The sequence below is a fragment of the Arvicanthis niloticus genome, chromosome 5 (genome assembly GCF_011762505.2).
Source record: "Arvicanthis niloticus isolate mArvNil1 chromosome 5, mArvNil1.pat.X, whole genome shotgun sequence".
NCBI classification, from domain to species: domain Eukaryota; kingdom Metazoa; phylum Chordata; class Mammalia; order Rodentia; family Muridae; genus Arvicanthis; species Arvicanthis niloticus.
The window spans coordinates 77,742,632-77,760,345 of record NC_047662.1 but is presented as its reverse complement, the minus strand read 5'-3'; the positions used below and the strand labels follow the sequence as shown (position 1 = coordinate 77,760,345).

Here is a 17,714-nt window from a genome sequence, read left to right as displayed (position 1 = left end):
TGGGGCTTATCTTATTTTTAATTCTTCTTTTTGATTATGTATACGTGTATATGTCTGGAAGGATCATGTAGGTAAAGTTGCCCACAGAGGCCAGAAGAGGGTGTCCAATCCCTTGGAACTGGAGTTGCAGGTCCAGGGGATTTGCTGTCTTTCCTGGGTGCTGAGAACCAAACTCATCCTCTGTGGAAGAGCTGCAAATACTCTTAACCACTGAGCCATCTCTCCAGTCGCCATTGGCTTTTAAACTCATGTTGCAATTAGTTCAACACACTACAGCCCAAAAGGTCCTTTTACTTGAAAGGAACACACTTAAAACTCTGTAAAACACTGAAACTACATACACCTCAGATGATTCACTGATATAAACATGCAATGCACACTCATATATAATCTGTGCAGTACAAAGGGTGAGCTTTGGACACAGACTTTCGTTCAAGTCCTGCCACCACAACTCTCAAACGCTCAAAAGCATACCTCCTCTTTGGATGAAAAAAGAAGAAAATTTCGGAGACCTGCCAATTTGATGACCAACTCAGAGAGTTTTAGCAATGCCTGATTTCTGTGGACTATAGACAAGGTCCTAGCCCCACGCTGCTATTGTTAAGACCTCACTCTGCAGTGTTGCATCTTGATCAGAATCAACGGTTATTAAATCACTAGATGCATGTCATATGTCTGAGTAACAGTTAAGTTTATAAGGCTGCTTTCGTTCCTTCAACCCCCACATAACAAACAAAAGTAAAATATACTAAGGCTCATAAGGACGACTGGACTCTGGCTATCAACTGCCAGCATTTCTTTTCTTAAGCAATGGAAAATATTGATGGTTTTCCAAAGAATTTGGGCTGTAAAGCTTGTTCTTTTCTAAGCAAGGGGGAAATGGTATAAAATGTAAGCTCAGCTCCGTTTCATCATCTACTGTCAAAACAGTAGAAGAAGCGAGTCTGAGATCTCAAAAGCAGAGATCTGTCTATGCTGCTAGCATCCTGTGATTTAAACCAAATTACTGCAATTATTCTTATTGTGAGCCAAAACTCTGCAATAGATAAGGCAGGAGGTATGAATCTTGGAAGTCACATAGCCCTAAATCAGACTGATCTTCTACTTTACCACTAGAAGCCTTGGTGCAGGAGTGACAAAGGAGCCTGAGCAAGTATGGACTTAACCTGGGGATGAAACTTCTCTGATTCCACATCAGTAATAGGCTTACATAAATTATGTACGTAAACTAGAAACGTGGAAGGAAAATATTGAAATAACTAAAAGCACAAAACTAAAATCTGGAAAAGATAGGGATTGTCACGAGGAGTGGGTGGGAGGCTCGAAGCACAATGTTATGGGCATAAAAAGATCAAAGGCATCAAAGCCTGGACCATAAATTCATAAAGTAGCAGGAAGGAAAAGGCAACCAGAGAAAAGGAGCAGAGAACTCCAGGTTGTGGGGTGCCAGGGGCCCTGGGGTCAAATCCCGGTTCTGTCACTCACCAGTGTGGTGACCCTGTGCAGATCCTATTTCTCATCCTGGAGTTCCTCAGCAATTAAACAAGGATATGTACAGTATCTACTTCAAATGTTGCCTAGGTAAAAGAGGCAATCTATATGGAGCATGGCTGGGTACAAGGCAAGTGTTCAACAAATGCCTGCTAGTATGTCCAACTGCTGAATTGAAATCCTGACTCTACCACATGCTAGCTGTGGGAGAGAGTGCTGTATACCCTCCATGAGCCTAAAAAACTCTCAAAACACAAAGGTATGAGAACTGTTTTCCTCAAGGACTGTAAAGATTAAATGAAACATTCTACATGAATGCTAAATGTAAATTCAGCAGTCTCAGCTACTAGAGTAGGTGTCTTCATCACCATCACCACACTGAGAACAGTGAGACACTCCCAAAACTGGGAGGATTCCCTTTAATTATAAATACTCAACCAATTCTATCACTAAAGACTACCTGTGGTTCTCCTTATTGCAAACCCCCAGGTTCCCTGCAGCTGGAAAGTCCAGGCCTCTCCTGGAATGAAGACCTGACTGAGAGCACCACTTTCACTAATGAAAACTCTTACCTGGAATCTGGAGACTTGGGTTTTCAAGGGAGCCTTTCTGCCTTTGGTGGAGTCAGCAGTCAGCTCTTTGATTTTGGAATTAAGCTCTTCAACCTGGAAAAAACAACAAATAGTGGCCACACACATAGCTGGACTCCCCTTACCTGACCTGTAGTGCTTTATAGACACAAGCTCTAAGTAGAATTTCTGGTTTTGCCATTTATCTGGGTGGCTTAACCTCTCTGAGACTCAATCTCTTCATCTGTTGCCATGGTCCACATAAAATCAGAGTATGCCCCCCATGTGCCTATGTGTCACAGAATCCATGTAGCAATCTTAGAGGAAGTGGGCCTTCAAGAAGTGAATCAAAGTGAGACATCTTTGAGTCAACTTGGAACATGCTCTTAGAAGGTTCTAGAGTAGCCCAATCTATCAGGCTTCACCTGACCACATGATCTGCCCCTCTTACCTACATACGGGCTACCTGTCATTACACTCATCAGACGCTGACCACATCAGAGGGTGTGATCTTGTACTTTCAGCATCAGAAAAAAATGAATGAAATAAAACTCTTTATAAAGAGTTTTATCCTGCCTCTGAAACTTCACTATAGTAATGAAAAAGAGACTAATGCATGCTAAACACTACTCATCTACCTATGGTGGTGTTAGTGACAACGAGGCAATGCACATTAGCAACACAATAACAAGCATCACTATTGCTGTTGTCCACTCATGACTTAGAAAACCTTTGAGTGGCTGTTCCCAAAATTTTGTCCCTTTTGTACCCCAGGATCCACTATGAACTCCCACCTCTATACCTTAGAACTGTTCTACTATTAATGCTACAACACACAGGTCTCCTACTCCAGAGGGGCCCCAACGCATCACATCAACCACAGCAACAATGGTAAATACCAAATCGAAATTGTAGCTAACACTCACTCCCTTAGCTTCTCAGCACCAGTTTCCTACCTCTGCAAACTTTACTGCTGTCCCGCATGCCTGTCCCATCCCTGAATTCAGTATCATACTGGCACCCTTAGCTCCATTCCTTCCCAGTCTATGCTTTTGCTGAATATACTGGTCAACTCTCAGTACCCTAACTCATGACTAACAACAAGGATTCCCAAGTAAGCAGGCTTTGCCTCTCTCTCCCCATGCTTCAGACTTGTTAAGCCCTCTGCCTCATAAGGAAGGCCTGCACAGTCCTCAAGGCCAATGCTCCTGTCTCAATGTCATATTCTATTTTCCATGCTTTAAACCATGTCAATCTCACCACATATCCCTGTCCCCATAAGACACCTAAAGTCACCTTGACTATTCCTTCTCTGAATTCTTATATCTAATTATCAGATTTTCCAAATTTATTTCTATTTTTTAATTATTTCTAATATTATTTCTTGAATACAGTCTTCTTCCTCCATTTTTCTTGCTGTGATCTCTGTTCTAAAAAAGCCTTTCTTGACTCTTAATTTGCTTCTACTCTCTCCCTCCTGAAACCACTCTTCAAATACAGCCAAACGCTCCTCTAAGGTGAAAATATAGCTGTTACTTCTGCTACTCGTACCCTGCAATCAGATAATATAATTCGTCTCCAACACCACTGGGCCCTTGCAGCTTATCCAATATCTACAGTTTTATCTAAATTATGCACTTTCTTCCTCTGGAACCCCCAGACCATTTGTGCTGCCACACCACATGCTTTGGCCAGTGTTCTAGGTCCCCAAACTGGCCTCCCATCTGCAACTCTTTCCCCAATTATACCTTCTCACCATTCAGGACTCAGCATCAGTTCAGCATCTCCTCTAAGCAACATCTATTCCCCCATATCCACCCTAATCAGGACCAGTTACCCTTCCCTCTGTCGGCCAAACCCCTGCACTTGCCTCAGTTCCAACACCCATCACTCTGACTTACACATCACACAGTAGAGCTGGGTCTCTCTGGTGAGTGTGAGCCTTAGTTAATCACTGAGCTGCAACAGACTTCAGTACCAACAAGTGGTTAGAAAAGAGCCATCAGCCGCCACCTTGGGTGCCAAAGGCAACAAGCCAGGTGGGATTTTTGCTTCCCAGCCACAACCTTGCCTACCAAATTCCTTCATCTCAAGCTTCAGCTGTCCTTCAAGAGTTGATCTGTACTGTCCTTTAAGGCAGTCCCTAGCCACATGCCTGGCTAAGTTTCAACTGAGAGGCTAGACGTACTACTGACTTGGTATTGAGGGACGAAATGCTACAGAGCTCACCAGTGCTTGTTTCACGGCCTTGATGTTGGAATGATTATGTTCATGTATTATTTAAATTATATATTTGCACCTCTTTCAATGTGGCTTACTAGAAACTTTTATTCATATTTAGCTGCTGACAGCACTAACTAGGTTTACCACAACTCCAACTGACCATAGGACCCACTTTCTGTACTATCCTAGCACTTACAGACTTTTTGTCTAGAGCTAAAACTTCAGGGTAGAGCAGGCAAGACACAGAAACTAATAAAGAAAAATCCCACTTCACTCCTCAGACATACCTCTTTTTCCTTTGATTTTAATGCCATGGTTAGACCCTGAATGGCTTTATCCCTCTTTAAGCTATTTTTCTTCTCTGTAGCAATTTCTCTTTCCTTCTCTCTCAGGTCCTCCTGAAGTGCCTAAATTAGATTAGAAAAAGATTCACGAAGCTGATGTGTTCCAACCAAAATGCACTGTAAATATATCTTTAAGAGCACACTCAAATGCAGTTATTCTATCTTATTCCTGTCAACCTGTGATTAATGTTTCCTAGTCTAGCCGAACGCCGTGGCATCAGCTCCCAGTTACTGTGTTACTGCTCACGGCAACGGGGCCGGGTGAAGGGAAGGGGATCGGATCGCTTGAGCAGCTGACAGTTATTCCTATGGGAAGGACTCCACTGACTTCAAAAATCTGAATACAGTCACATCAGAGTCTTCCAAACTGCACCAGGTTATTTGGGGGAAATAACAGATCATTAATTTCATTCCTTAATGCTACAAAAGCTTGAAGAGAGTTTGGCTTGATGGAGACTGAGCCATACGTTTATAGTCCCGAGCTCACGTCTTAAGATAATCGCTACTGCCTCCCTCCTGGGCTGTTGTGAGGATCAGATGAGATAACGGATGTGAAAGTGTTTCTACACTGACAAGCACTGTACAAATCCCGGCTGTCATGATTAAGGGCCCTGGCAGCCTGAGTGTTGGAATCAAACAGGAAAATTCCCCACTCCCAGCTATGTGATCATGGGCAAGTGACTTCACCTTCTGAGTCTCAGCTACCACATCTGTAAAATGGGAATGTTCACAGGACAAAACTAATGCAAGGACTGAGCAACTCCCTCTACTGTGCTTTATGCATAACTGGTACACCGCAGCGTTCGATAAACTGTTACAAAAAATTATCTGTTGCACTCAGAATCAATGAGAGGGAGAGAGGAAGTCTTAAATCAGTCTTAAAATGAGTCAACATACCTGGATCCTCTCTTCAAAGTGCTTTCTCTCCTTCTGCAGTTCCTAAGAAAAGGCATTCATGAGTGAGCAGAGAGGAGCATCCCAAGAGGAGGAGCATCCCAAGAGGAGGAGCATCTAAAGGCTTCCCCACAGCCATTAGAATGAGCATCTCATTTCCTCACTCCCCTCCACTGCTGACCTCATTAACATGAGTGCATCCTTGTTGGCCCCACCCATAGCCTCACTTGGTTTGATGGAGGACAAGTATGAAGACAGTTGCCCACATGCTTGCCTGTCAGTCCCATAGCAGTGCTTCAGACGAAAAGGTAAAGGGCCCATTAGAGGACAGGGCCTGGGAGGTTAAAACAGGAGGAGGAAGAAGAGTGGCAACTACTGCTAAAGAGTCTGCTAATGAAACAAGGACAAGAATGCTGCTTCATAAAGAAATTCTGACCTTTCCTGAGCCTCCAGAAGATACCCTGATGTGAATAGACCACGCAGCAGCCATCCTTTGCCCAGAGAATGGAAGGTCAAGATAGCTTTCCATGGAGACTATAAGAGTAAAGAAGGGTCCAGGAGATTTGGGTCTAACTACTAGCAACTCACTTCTTGGCACCTAGAGAAATATGACCACTCTGAGGCTGATCCTAAACTCAGTCAGGAGACCACAATTTCTACCTGGCCAAGAGGCCAGGAGGCTTGAACTGGGTAGCATGTATTACCATACCCAGAACCTGTTATTTTCCTTCCCCCACATTCTATGATGTTTCACAACAAATATGGCCTCAAACCTGTCTGTAACCACAAAGGAAAAATGGACATGAACAATGTACCACAATTTTACAGTTAAAAAAAAAAAAAAAAAAAACCCTAAGGATGAAAAAGAAGCCCAGAGGTGATAGCAAATAAACACATGGAGAAATACAGATGTGCAGGTATGGGACACACGAACAAAGGCAGGCCCGAACAAAGGCAGTTCCTGCCGATTCCTCAGCTGACTGAGAGCTGGCACATAGAAGTTACTGTGCAAACCATGCAGACTGAAGAGCGCCCCACTTTCCACAGAGCAGTCTGATGTGCTCCCCCTCCCGCTGTGCCCTGTCGCCTCACCTCAGCGTCTCTCTCTTTTTCTTCCCTCGGAGTGGCAGTAAGTCCTCGGAGTTCTCCAGATGACACGTTCTCGTCAGGAGATGCCATCTGAGATTTTTCCTCTTTAAGGCACTGAATTAAAGCTTCTTTGCTCTTCAAAGACAGCTTCAACTCCTCAATCAGTCTGAAAGAGAACAAAATTTAAATATTAATTCTGAGCTGCTCTCTTAGCTCAGTGGAACAGGGGGAGGTAGGAAACAGGGCCAGACATCTTCAAAGTAGATGTGTCCAATGAATACACATAAACAAAATTGCATTCTGCAGGTCAGAGAGCAAGGAACAGAATTTATGTGACAGTAATGAGTCCTCTTGTCTCTAACCTGGCCCAGGGATTTATTTAGCTCTTGAGCTGCACCATCTCTGGTCAAGCTGGGCACCTGCTCAAAGACCTTCAGCAGCTCCACTCCAGCAGCGGACTGCTAAGTTTTAAGTAAGGATCCCCTCTCCAAAAGAAATCTGTCCCTGAAGCCTAAGCAGACAACCAATCAAGAGCTGGATTGGTGGGTATAGATTTAAAAAACAGGGCTCTCTCTCTCTCTCCAGAGCTTACAAACAATGCTTACAAACATACATCTCAAGCTAATGGCTGCAGTTCGGGATAAGGCACCCAGACACCCAGCTCTTAAGTCAGAATAGCCCCAGTTTCGTCCTGATCCCTATTAGCCCACAGCAGCTCACAGAGAGCTCGCTCTAAAGCTGTCCTATGCTCCTCCATGCGTTTGTATATGCTATCAATACCTTCTGTCCACACCCGTTCCTAGTCTGCCTGAGAAGCACCAGAGTTGCTTAAATTGCATCTTCCATCTCTGAGTCTCAGAGAAGCTTTGCCATCTACAACTGTATTGTCTTCTAGAAAATATGAACATTTCCCCTTTTGGAACCAAACTTGGTGTCCTTGGATCACCTACTCTGTGACCAAGCTAAGTCATTCAATCTCTGAGTCTGTGTTTGGACAACTTAAAACAAAAGTGTACTTCTGACATACAGCTGAACTCAACAAATGACAGTTGCAATGCTGACTATATGTACGTGTGCGTGTTTCGTGTACAGGTGCTTATCTATGCAGGCATGTGTAAAGCTCAGAGCTCAGTGTGCAAATCTTTCCCTCAATGGTATCTGTACCTTATTTGGGCTTTGCTGGGCTACCTGCTTGGCTAGCAAGCCCCAGGAATCCACTTGTCTCTCAGCCTTGAAATGCTGGGATGTTTATCATCACACTAAAGCATTTACATGGGTGCTGGAAATCAGAACTCAGGTCTCCATACTCACACAGCAAGCATTTTACTAGGCCATCTTCCCAAATCAGCCTTGTATGTACTACCTTTTAAATCTTCAACAATTATCATTTTTTTTTCCGAGGACTCTTCCACAAAACCCTTCTATAGCTAAGCCTAGAAAGCAAGCCAGTTTTGTAGAAACACGGGCCTAGAGGTCTGGCAGAGCTGCCCTAGTAAAGCACCTGGCTTCCCTGTCAAAGGCCAGGAGGGAGACATGGGCAACAAAAGCACCTAGCAGTGCAGTGCATTAGAGCTCACTAGTGGGATTTGCTTGACAGCCTAGGAACCTGGAGGGAGGTGCAATACTGCCCTCTAGGGGTTCAGGTCTGATATAATAAGTGGGAAAATGGAGAGCTAAAAGTCACAAAATGAAGATTTAAAATGGAAAGATGAAGGCCAGAACTAGGACAACTAAAGGCTACTGAAGGTCCAGCCCATTACACAGCAGCAGTGTTGAGCCAATAAGAAGGCACCATAAGTTGCCAACATTTCTGGGCTTTCAAGAAAAATAAGAATTCACTGTTCCGTGAAATTCAATGTTTTAAATGCCAGCAAGTAATTCAAACTTTTAAAAACTCTATTTAGCTTGAAGAAAATATATCTATTGCTTATAGCCAACCTGTAGGGTTTCCCAACATGATCACCTTCAGATGCAGAACAGCTCAAAACCCAGACTGAAGAAACTAGAGAAACAGGCCTGCATGAAAAGATAGATGGTGGCAACCCAGGAACACACTGGGAGGAGTATGCAAGTGGTGGCCAGACCAGATTCAACAACCTGTCATGCCCAACAGCAGGTTACTTGTATGGTCAATCCAGATCCATTTCATCTGGATGGAACCAATTAGCCCTGCTGTCATGCTGGGCAAAACTTCTAACTTTGACTTAGATATGGGCTATGGGAAATCAGCGAGATTTAGTCCCTGGAGATTTACCAAACAGGCATTTCCTCAGGGAAAACAAAGGTGGCAGCTGGTTGCTGGTCTTTGGAAGTTTAACTGGGACACCTTCATCTCTGAGAGTGACATATTTGTAGAGCTGACAAGCCAAATTTCTATACCTGTCAAGCCAGGCCTGTGCAAATGCCAGGAAGATGCAGCCTACAGCAGGATCCCAACTTGACCATCTATATCCACAGAGAAGCCACCACATGGAACAGTCCACAACCCTCTTCTCAAATGTCCTCGTCCCAAACAAACAAGAATCTCAGCTTAAGCAACATATCCTGATGATCTCATGGCACCGCATATCCTCTAACATCACCACAAGAAAGGTGAGCCCGGTATACAGTTTTACAAAGGAGGCCACGTTCACATATTTTACTACAGACTATTGCCACAATTGTCTGCCTTTTATTAACTTTCATTGTTATTCTCTTCGTCTAATTTGTCAAGTAAACCTTAACATAGATATGTATTATGTGAGGAGTGCATAGCAAGTGAAGGGCTGGATGTAGCCAGGTTTCAGACAGCCATGGGAGTATCAGACAAAAGGACACCTACTGCCTTGGGAAAGTTTCTATTGGCCCACGTACACCTAATTTGTAAATGCTACAGTAAACCAGTGTCTATCCCCTCTAGTCTGCATCCTCTGTCCCTGTCTCCCACACTTCCACCTGGTAACTTCATTAGCTCTGGTGTAGACAATCAAAGTCTCTCTCCCTCACTCCTTTAATCACTGCTATGTTCAACAGATGAGACACAAGAAGTGTCTGTTGAATAAAGGGAATAATCACCCAACAGAGCCACTGAAAGAAGTGTGTAAAACGTCAGGACCCACACAAGACTGTCCCAGGACCTCTCACAAACCCTTTCTGAAACTTCTCCTTTATTCTCCATCATAGGTATCAAGAATTCTCCATTTTCCCTATGGCCAATGTGATAGTTTGAATAGGAATGGCCCCCATACACTCATGTGTTTGAATGCTTGGCCATATAGAGTGGCAATAGTCGGAGGTATGGCCTTGTTAGAGGAAATGTCTCACTGTGGGGGCAAGCTTTGAGGTGCTCATATGTTCTCAAGCTACACTGAGTGAAACACACGGATTCACTTCTGCTGCCTGTGGATCATGATCAGAACTCACCATTCCTTCTCCAGCACCATGGGTACCTCATGTCGCCATGACAATAATCAACTAAACATCTGAAACTAAGTCAGGCTCAATTAAATGTTTTCCTTTGTAAGAGTTGCCTTTGTCCTGGTGTCTCTTCATAGCAATGGAAACCTACTACAGCCCCTCAGACATTCTACTCTAGTCTAATCTACCTCTTGACTCTCCACCCCTAATTTAGGTTCTAGAATATATAATTCTCCCAGAAAGACAAGGCTATATGCCTTCTAACGACTTCACTGTCAAAGACAGGGAGAGAGATTGTGAAACACAACAATGACCTATGAATATCTCAGTGTGGTAGCGCTTGACTGTTTATAAATGGCATCTAGGAGAAGCCAGCAAAGGGAACCACTCCTCTTTCTGGCATCACGATCCTAGAAAAATACTGGATCGAAAAGAGATGGCTGATAACTCATGCCCTCCACCAAGGTCTAGGGAATTCAGTGTCTCATCTCAAACATGCCCATTTCACAGAACAAAAACTAAGGGGGATAGCCTCTCACCTCCATGCATGTACACACACACAAACACACACCACAAAAATTTTTTTTAAAAAGCCTCTAAAACAATGAGCCAAAAGATAATTGAAAAGGAAAAAATAAAGAAATCTAAAAATTGCTGCAGTACATACAATGCCAGTCATCTGAGTACCTGAAGCGTAGGTACTGAAATATGGAGAGCATGGCCACAGGCTCCCTCAACACTGATTCCACCCTCTCTCAGAGAATCTCAGGTTTGCTCAGCTGATGTTCAACCCATAACTGAAAACAAAGTGGCAGACCTAAATACTATATGGGGCCGTGGGTCGGAAGTAAAGGCAAATAGGCACAAGAACCTAAGCAGCTGGTCAGGGTGTCGCTAAGCAGCTGGACAGGGTGATGTGCTCCTATAAACTCTGGACTTGAAGAGGAGGGCAGCAGGTGCATCAGAAATTCAAGGCAAGCCTCTGTCACACTGAATCTGTGCCAGCCTGGGCTATTAACTAACTAAACAATGTAGTGGGCACAACACTTCCCAGAGCACTGAGCAGCTGAGCAAAGAAAGCCCAGGCTCAATCCTCCGGAAAAGACCATTGGCTCTGGAGCCATCTCATCCAGTTGTAAGCAGGTGTGGTTCTTCAGCCACCTAGGCTAGTCTACAGGATTTTAACTCCCCCTCCCACTATAGACTAACAAATAGGATAAGAGAATCGAATGTCAGAAGAAAATTTCAACTTATTCTTTTTGCCAAAAGTCTGGCTGCAAGCCACAGTGGTCATTAAAGATGGCCTAACAGCCGTATTGCCTACCCATTTCTCTAAGCCAACAGCATACGATACGTTTTACCCATTATGCATTGAAGGACTCTGTATTTGGTCTACAGTGTTCTTCTTTGGCCTGTTGCACTACTTAATTTGCACCTCCAGACAGCACTAAACAACATGGTGGAAAATGGGTCACACAAAATTCACTAGTAGTTATGGTGGGGACGAACCACTTACTGATCCCGGTGGAAAGAACCACAAAAAAAATTTCCCTCCGATAGTGCCAAGCAAAACTGGGCTTCTCCTGAATGCATGGCTTGTTTTACCTCATGGGTAATGTGAATTTCAGGTCCACCGGGTTGTTTTTCCTTTGGCTACCAGGAAGCTATAGCCAAAAGTAAACACTAGACATGTGTAAATGAATCTGCGTGTCCCTTCGCAGCATGAACCTGTCTATTGACCATCTCTCACCCACTACCATGCCATTCCTTTTCTGTCTGCCCCACTCTGATCCCCACTTTTCTATCTTGCTGTACTGGCGACATTCCAGTAAGTCATTCCAATCTAGTGAAGAACAATGACAGAAAGGAGGGAAGGGGGAAGGAGAAGGGGAAGGAGAAGGGGAGATCCTCCCCCATTCCACATAATGAGATGTTAGAGTTTCGCAGGGATCAGAGCCAGACCTGTCCTTCTCTTCCAGAGCCAGAGTCATCTCCAGATCCCCCTCCTGCATCTTCTTCATTGCTGAGAGCTTGCTTTCTAAGCTGAGCCGAAGAGCCTTCTCTGTTTCTGTCCCCGCATAGGCCTTCTCCAGTTCTGCTTGGGCGGCTTTCACATCCTACAGTTAAATTAAATGCATTTGATGCAATTTTTCAATACAATTGGGAACATTTTGAAAGGAAATTGGATTAAAATATAAATATTTATGACTTTTTCTCCGGCACATTTCCCCTCCCTGGATGTACTATACACGGAAAGAATCAGTAATAAATACATTTGCCAGCCATTTTTCCCTCTTGTATCAGAAGAGTAATGGGCACTTCCAATGGAAAAGACTCAACTCTACAAGAACTATACTTTTGGTTTTGAAAAATCAGATCAATATTTACAGCTTCAATGAGAACAAGGAGAAATGTGCTTCTCAATACTAAATGTGCGTAAATTCCAGAGTCACCCTAATCTCCATGCAAATTCATCCCACAGCCCACCGCCCCTCACTGTTTCTTTTTAAGATAATGACTATACAATTCTAAAATACATTTCTGTATCTCCAAGGTGATTTAGGTGGTGAAAAACTCTATGCTCTTCCTGAGTGCTCAGAGAAGCCACCATGGAAATTATCTTCTAAATCATGCAGGCCATGTCTCTGTTAGGGGAAAGGCCGTGGTGCTCACATAGGTGACCTGGAGTAGGCCTGTGTGTCTCCAACCACACAGATCACTGCCTCAGATTACATTGCAAACATAAAAGTCAAACAGAACTGGGATCAAAGGTCACCTCTCCTGATTCCTTGCTGTGTGTTTTTGTCATTTCATCTCTGAGCCCAGGGTTCTTATTCTAGACAACAGGGGACCCACCATTCCACTAAAGAGCCCCTGTGAGATCACCAATCCTATAGTCCCAGAAACCCAAAATGGCTACCTTCTCTTGCCCTTGTAGTCCCTACACTAACACTGTCTGATGAGGAGGCCTGCCTGTTACTTCACATATAACAATGCTCAGAAGAGGAAGGTGGCTGCATTTCTGCTGAAATGTGATGTCCAGGGAGAAAAAAATGCCACCACACCCTCCCGAAAACTGACCTTTAAGGAGAGAACCCTTGGCATCTGCAGACTTACTTCTTCTAGACGGACTATCCTTTCCATCAGGTGGTCTTCCACTTGCTGCACCTTCTTCCTTGCATCTTCTTTTACCCGCTGGACTTCAGAACCACCCCCTTCTGCTAGGCTCTCCACCGCTTTGCTGCAGAGAGGCAAAGAGAATGCTGCAGTTGGGCACCTGCCTGATGGCAATTCCACCAGCCATAAAAGACAAGGGGTATTTGCCAGTCATTTCTCCCATTTACAGAACTAAGTTTCTTACAATAAAAAACAAAAAACAAAACAACAACAAAAAAAACAACAACAAAAAAAAACGAAACAAACGTAGTATTTATAATTGAGAAACATGAGTTGGGAGGAATATCCACACTCTTATCAACATTGTAACATGCAGACTTTTGGTTACTGTCTACCCAAACAGAACCATTCACTACTGTACATTAGTGAACTAATTTAATTTTATCACTAACTACACTGAAAATGCCCTTTAGAGTCAGTAAATATAAATCTGTATCATCATCTTAAAGCCTACATATTAATTCAGTGGATGGCATATACTTTATTAAGTGAATTCTCTATATTTTAAAGACCTACATTGTTTCTGATTTAACATATCTGATTGATAATACCAACAATGATCTGAGAGAAGGTGCCTGGTACAAAGCAACCACTCACTCAATGTCAGTGCTGTGGTTTAATGGTTCCTGGAGGCACAGAAGGAAAATCACTGAGTCCAAGCACACTCTAACACTCTTGATAGCAGCTGCCAATTTCCTACCAGTACTCTTCTACCAGTGGTGTAGGAAACGAGGCCTTTGAACCAACAGGCAGAGGATCAGTGTGCAACAAACAGGCTTGCATGTATCATTTTGCACCAGCCTGAGGGCTAGCATTCTAAGTACAGCGAGACAGATCCAACACAGGCTACCTACCACTTAGGATGTGAAGAGGGGAGTGGGTACAAGATTCTTGTACCTCATGTTACTGTGATATTAAACACCCAGGGCACTCTGCTGTGGCCCCTTAGCATGTTCTCTCTGTGGGACAATCAGGGGTGGCATGACAGTAAACCAGGACCAAGACCAGTGATGCAGAGAGAAAAGCAGTGGTGGCTGAGCTGCTGTGACTTCCACTTGAGCCATCCTGGCTGCACTGGAAAGGACTGCAGTGTCCAAAAGGAACAATGAGGAAATGGCTCCACCTAAAGCTGCATCTAAGAAAAACAGCAAGGGAAAACCAAACAAGACCCCACCTCTCAACTCCCTAGCCTGAATTAAGGAGTATATAAAATTCTCTAATCCAAAGCCCTGTAAGCAGATGCTCACACACTGGGCCACATGAAGCATTCATCCAGAACAGTACCACCCAGAGGGCTGTGCTGGCTGTCCAAGTCTTCCCACAAAAATCACCTGCAAATACAGGCCTTATTTATCCCTAGTTTTGCTTTCGGCGAGGCTCCAGAAGGCCATCATAATATCACATTAATGGAATCCAGTGTGAATAACTAAAAGGAGGAACACCATCACAGGCTGGACAGATCTGCTTCTAAATTCTTGCTCTATTCCATCCGCAGTATGGCTCTGGGTAAATTACCTAGCCTCAGTAAATTAGCTGGTACACCTCTGTCTCCTCATGTGAAAAATGAGATGATTACCTCTTGGAACTAATGGGCTACCACACGGGGTCCTCTGCAGCCCTGCCTCAGCACTCTGCATGAGTGCCCCCGACATCCTGCTGTGAGGCCTCCCCTGTGAGGCCAGGGCAGCCCAGGCCCTGCTGTGCTGCTGAGAGGCCTCCTGCTACCCCTCTGCTGGATTCTGAGCTCAGAACTGAGGCCAACATGCTCATTGCCTGATTGCTGCCCTCGGTGTCCTCAGCCCCCACTCACTCAACTCATTTCTGGGGTCACTGCTGTCTCCAGTTCACATGACTCACAGTCATTTCTATCACTCTGTCAGGGGCATTAGATGGCAAAAAGAGTTCTGGACTGGCCTCCTCTCTTTTGCAAGCTGTAGATAGAGAATTTTATTTTCTCTGCCTGTGATGTGTGGTATATGCACACGAGTGGATGCTCACACATATCTGTCTATGGAGGACAAAGGGTGATGCTGTTTTCTCTTGCTCTCCATCTCACCCTGTCATTCACTGAGTTTGAAACAGGGCTTTTCACTGAACCTGCAGCTCCTTAAACAGCGCACACAATTTCCCCTGCCAGCCCACCACCACCATTAGGGTTAAAAACACCTTATCTCGATTTGATACAGGTGCTGAGAATCCAAACTCAGGTCGCTGTGCTTTCACAACAAATACGTAAGCACTGAGCCCCTATACAGATGGTTCTGGTCCTGGATTTGGCCTGCCCTGGGCTTTACGGAGTTCCCTGTACGGCCTTTCCCTCTCCAGCACTCTGACCTCCCAACATCAGTTCAGATCTAATCTTGCTATTTCACAGCCTGTATCACATAAGCTGTCAAGAGGCTGTACAATTTTTAACAACTACTAGCATTATTCAGTTTGTTTGTGTTTTAGTTATACCAATAAAATATATTCACAATAATAAATGTTCCAACTTTTCATTTATCATCTTTGTATTTTACAGTTACTGTAGCAATAAAATTTATACTCAGCAGTATGGTGCAATTTTCCTCTGCTAATGGAATTATTATTTTTTTGTTTGTGTTTTAAAGCTACAGAGATAAAATTTACTCCCAACAATATGACTGGTTTTGTTTTTAATGTCCCCTTATTGCAACTGGTACACAGAACAATGGAAAACTAGCACATAGATATGTTTGCAAGGCAGAGTAAAGCTCAGGAGCTGCTCCAGAACCAACCTGTTACAGTTCTCTGGGTCTCAGCTTTCTCTTCACTTAAATTGGAACAGGGACAGCCTCATACACTTGTCAATCACTACACATACAGGTTTAGGATAAAGCCACAACTGGACCAATGTCAACTCTCTTCCTCTACCCTTAGTAGTTTTTTTTTGGGGGGGGGGTTTGTTTTGTTTTCCTTGTTTTTGTTTTGTTTTAAATCTGGGCTACAAGTATAGATCAGGCCTCAGAGGTCTATAACAGCTTTTCACTCAATATGAGGGAACCTTCCATAAACACTCTCCTCATTTCCATTTTTAACCATCACCATTTCCTCTAGATTATTTCCATTTGAGTTAGAATTGTTCTTTTCCTGTGGCAGAGCCCATATCCTATCCCTTCCTGAATGAAAACTCAACTCAGAAAAAGAGCTGACAGCATTTACATTAACAATAAGACTCCATCAACATCTACAACAGACACACTGCTGGGTTCTAGGTAGAGGCAAAAGGGAAAGCCCCGTCACAGGTAACAACAGTTAGATGCCAAAAGCCATTTAGAGATACTGTGCACACTCTATGTCAACACAGGAAAGATTAAAAAACAAAAAGAAAAAGGAAACTGTGAAACTTAGTACCCAATGAGACATCTGAGAGTTGATCTTTAACCCAAGTTCTGACCATTCTGTCTAAGACCACAACCCTTCTCTATGTCATACCTGATTCCCTCATCTCTAAAGGGAGGGCACTCCTTGTGATCTACCTGAATAATGATGTGATACGTGTGGGTATGAAAGTGTTTTTGACATGGAAAAGAGCTACTCATGTGAGATAAACACTATATGCCAGAGAGGTTATGGAAGAGGCCATCCAGGCTAAAAGGAGGAGCAAGGATCCCAGTCTGAGCCTTTTGGAACAAGATTAGGAAGGCACTGAGCAGGGAGGGCTAAGAAGGAAAGACATCTGTTTAGAAGAAGCTAGAGAAGCAAAACAAGAACACCTGTGGAACCTGTGGGATGGGCTGGGAACAGAGGTGGTAGAAAAGGAAGCGGAAATGGACAAGTCAATATGAACATCCATCAACAGGGCATCTCCTTGTGGGATGGTTAAGTAAAAAATGTCCCCCATAGGCTGATGTACTTAAACACTTGGTCCCCCGCTGGTGTCACTGTTTGAGAAAGTTACAGAACCCTGATGGAGGATGGGGGTGGGCTTTGAGGTTTTGCAGACTAATGTTAATTCTTGTTTCATCCAGCTACCTACTCTTTCCATAACTTGCCTGCCATGATGGATTCTATCTTGAGAGATGATAAAAACCATGTCAGGAAGCTTGGTAAGGTAGAGGAGGGTCTCAGATCCCAGAGATTAGGTGGGCACACACCTGAGAAAGTAGGCACTTCCCCACTCCCTGCCAGATACCTGGCCTGGAACATGTGACACACTTCCCACATAAGAAAATATAATCTGTGATCACATAGGACCAGAACAGAGTTCTCCATGCCAATGAGGTAACTAGAGACCCTGAGGGTTTAGCCAGTAAGTTTCCCTTCTAAAACATTCCTCCCTGCAAAAGGTATTTAATCTCAGTTCCACCCTGATAAGTTGATAATGCATCCAATTTCCATGACAAACAATCAATAAACAGTTTAGAACCATGCACTGTTTCTTTAATCAAGATCCGGTGTGCTTAACCATGGAGAAGGCCTTGGACTACACCAAGCTGCAGTTTAATCCTCCTGTAGAAGGGCTCTCTGCTCTTCTAGTCAAAGCCACTGCCAAGCTAAGGACAACCACTGA

General features: G+C 43.9%; 1 protein-coding gene across 13 annotated transcripts in view; it reads right to left on the bottom strand.

Annotated features, from left to right (window-relative positions):
- Positions 1 to 17,714, bottom strand: part of Cdk5rap2 (CDK5 regulatory subunit associated protein 2) — a 176,080-nt gene that overhangs the window by 128,400 nt on the left and 29,966 nt on the right. For all 13 annotated transcript variants that reach the window (XM_076934786.1, XM_034503416.2, XM_076934784.1 and 10 more), the window contains 6 exons: positions 13,124 to 13,247; positions 11,969 to 12,123; positions 6,614 to 6,776; positions 5,525 to 5,566; positions 4,571 to 4,690; positions 2,064 to 2,156 (listed from right to left, as the gene is read on the bottom strand). In XM_076934786.1, coding sequence (XP_076790901.1) covers positions 2,064 to 2,156; positions 4,571 to 4,690; positions 5,525 to 5,566; positions 6,614 to 6,776; positions 11,969 to 12,123; positions 13,124 to 13,247 — 697 coding nt within the window. The remainder of the gene's footprint in view (positions 1 to 2,063; positions 2,157 to 4,570; positions 4,691 to 5,524; positions 5,567 to 6,613; positions 6,777 to 11,968; positions 12,124 to 13,123; positions 13,248 to 17,714) is intronic.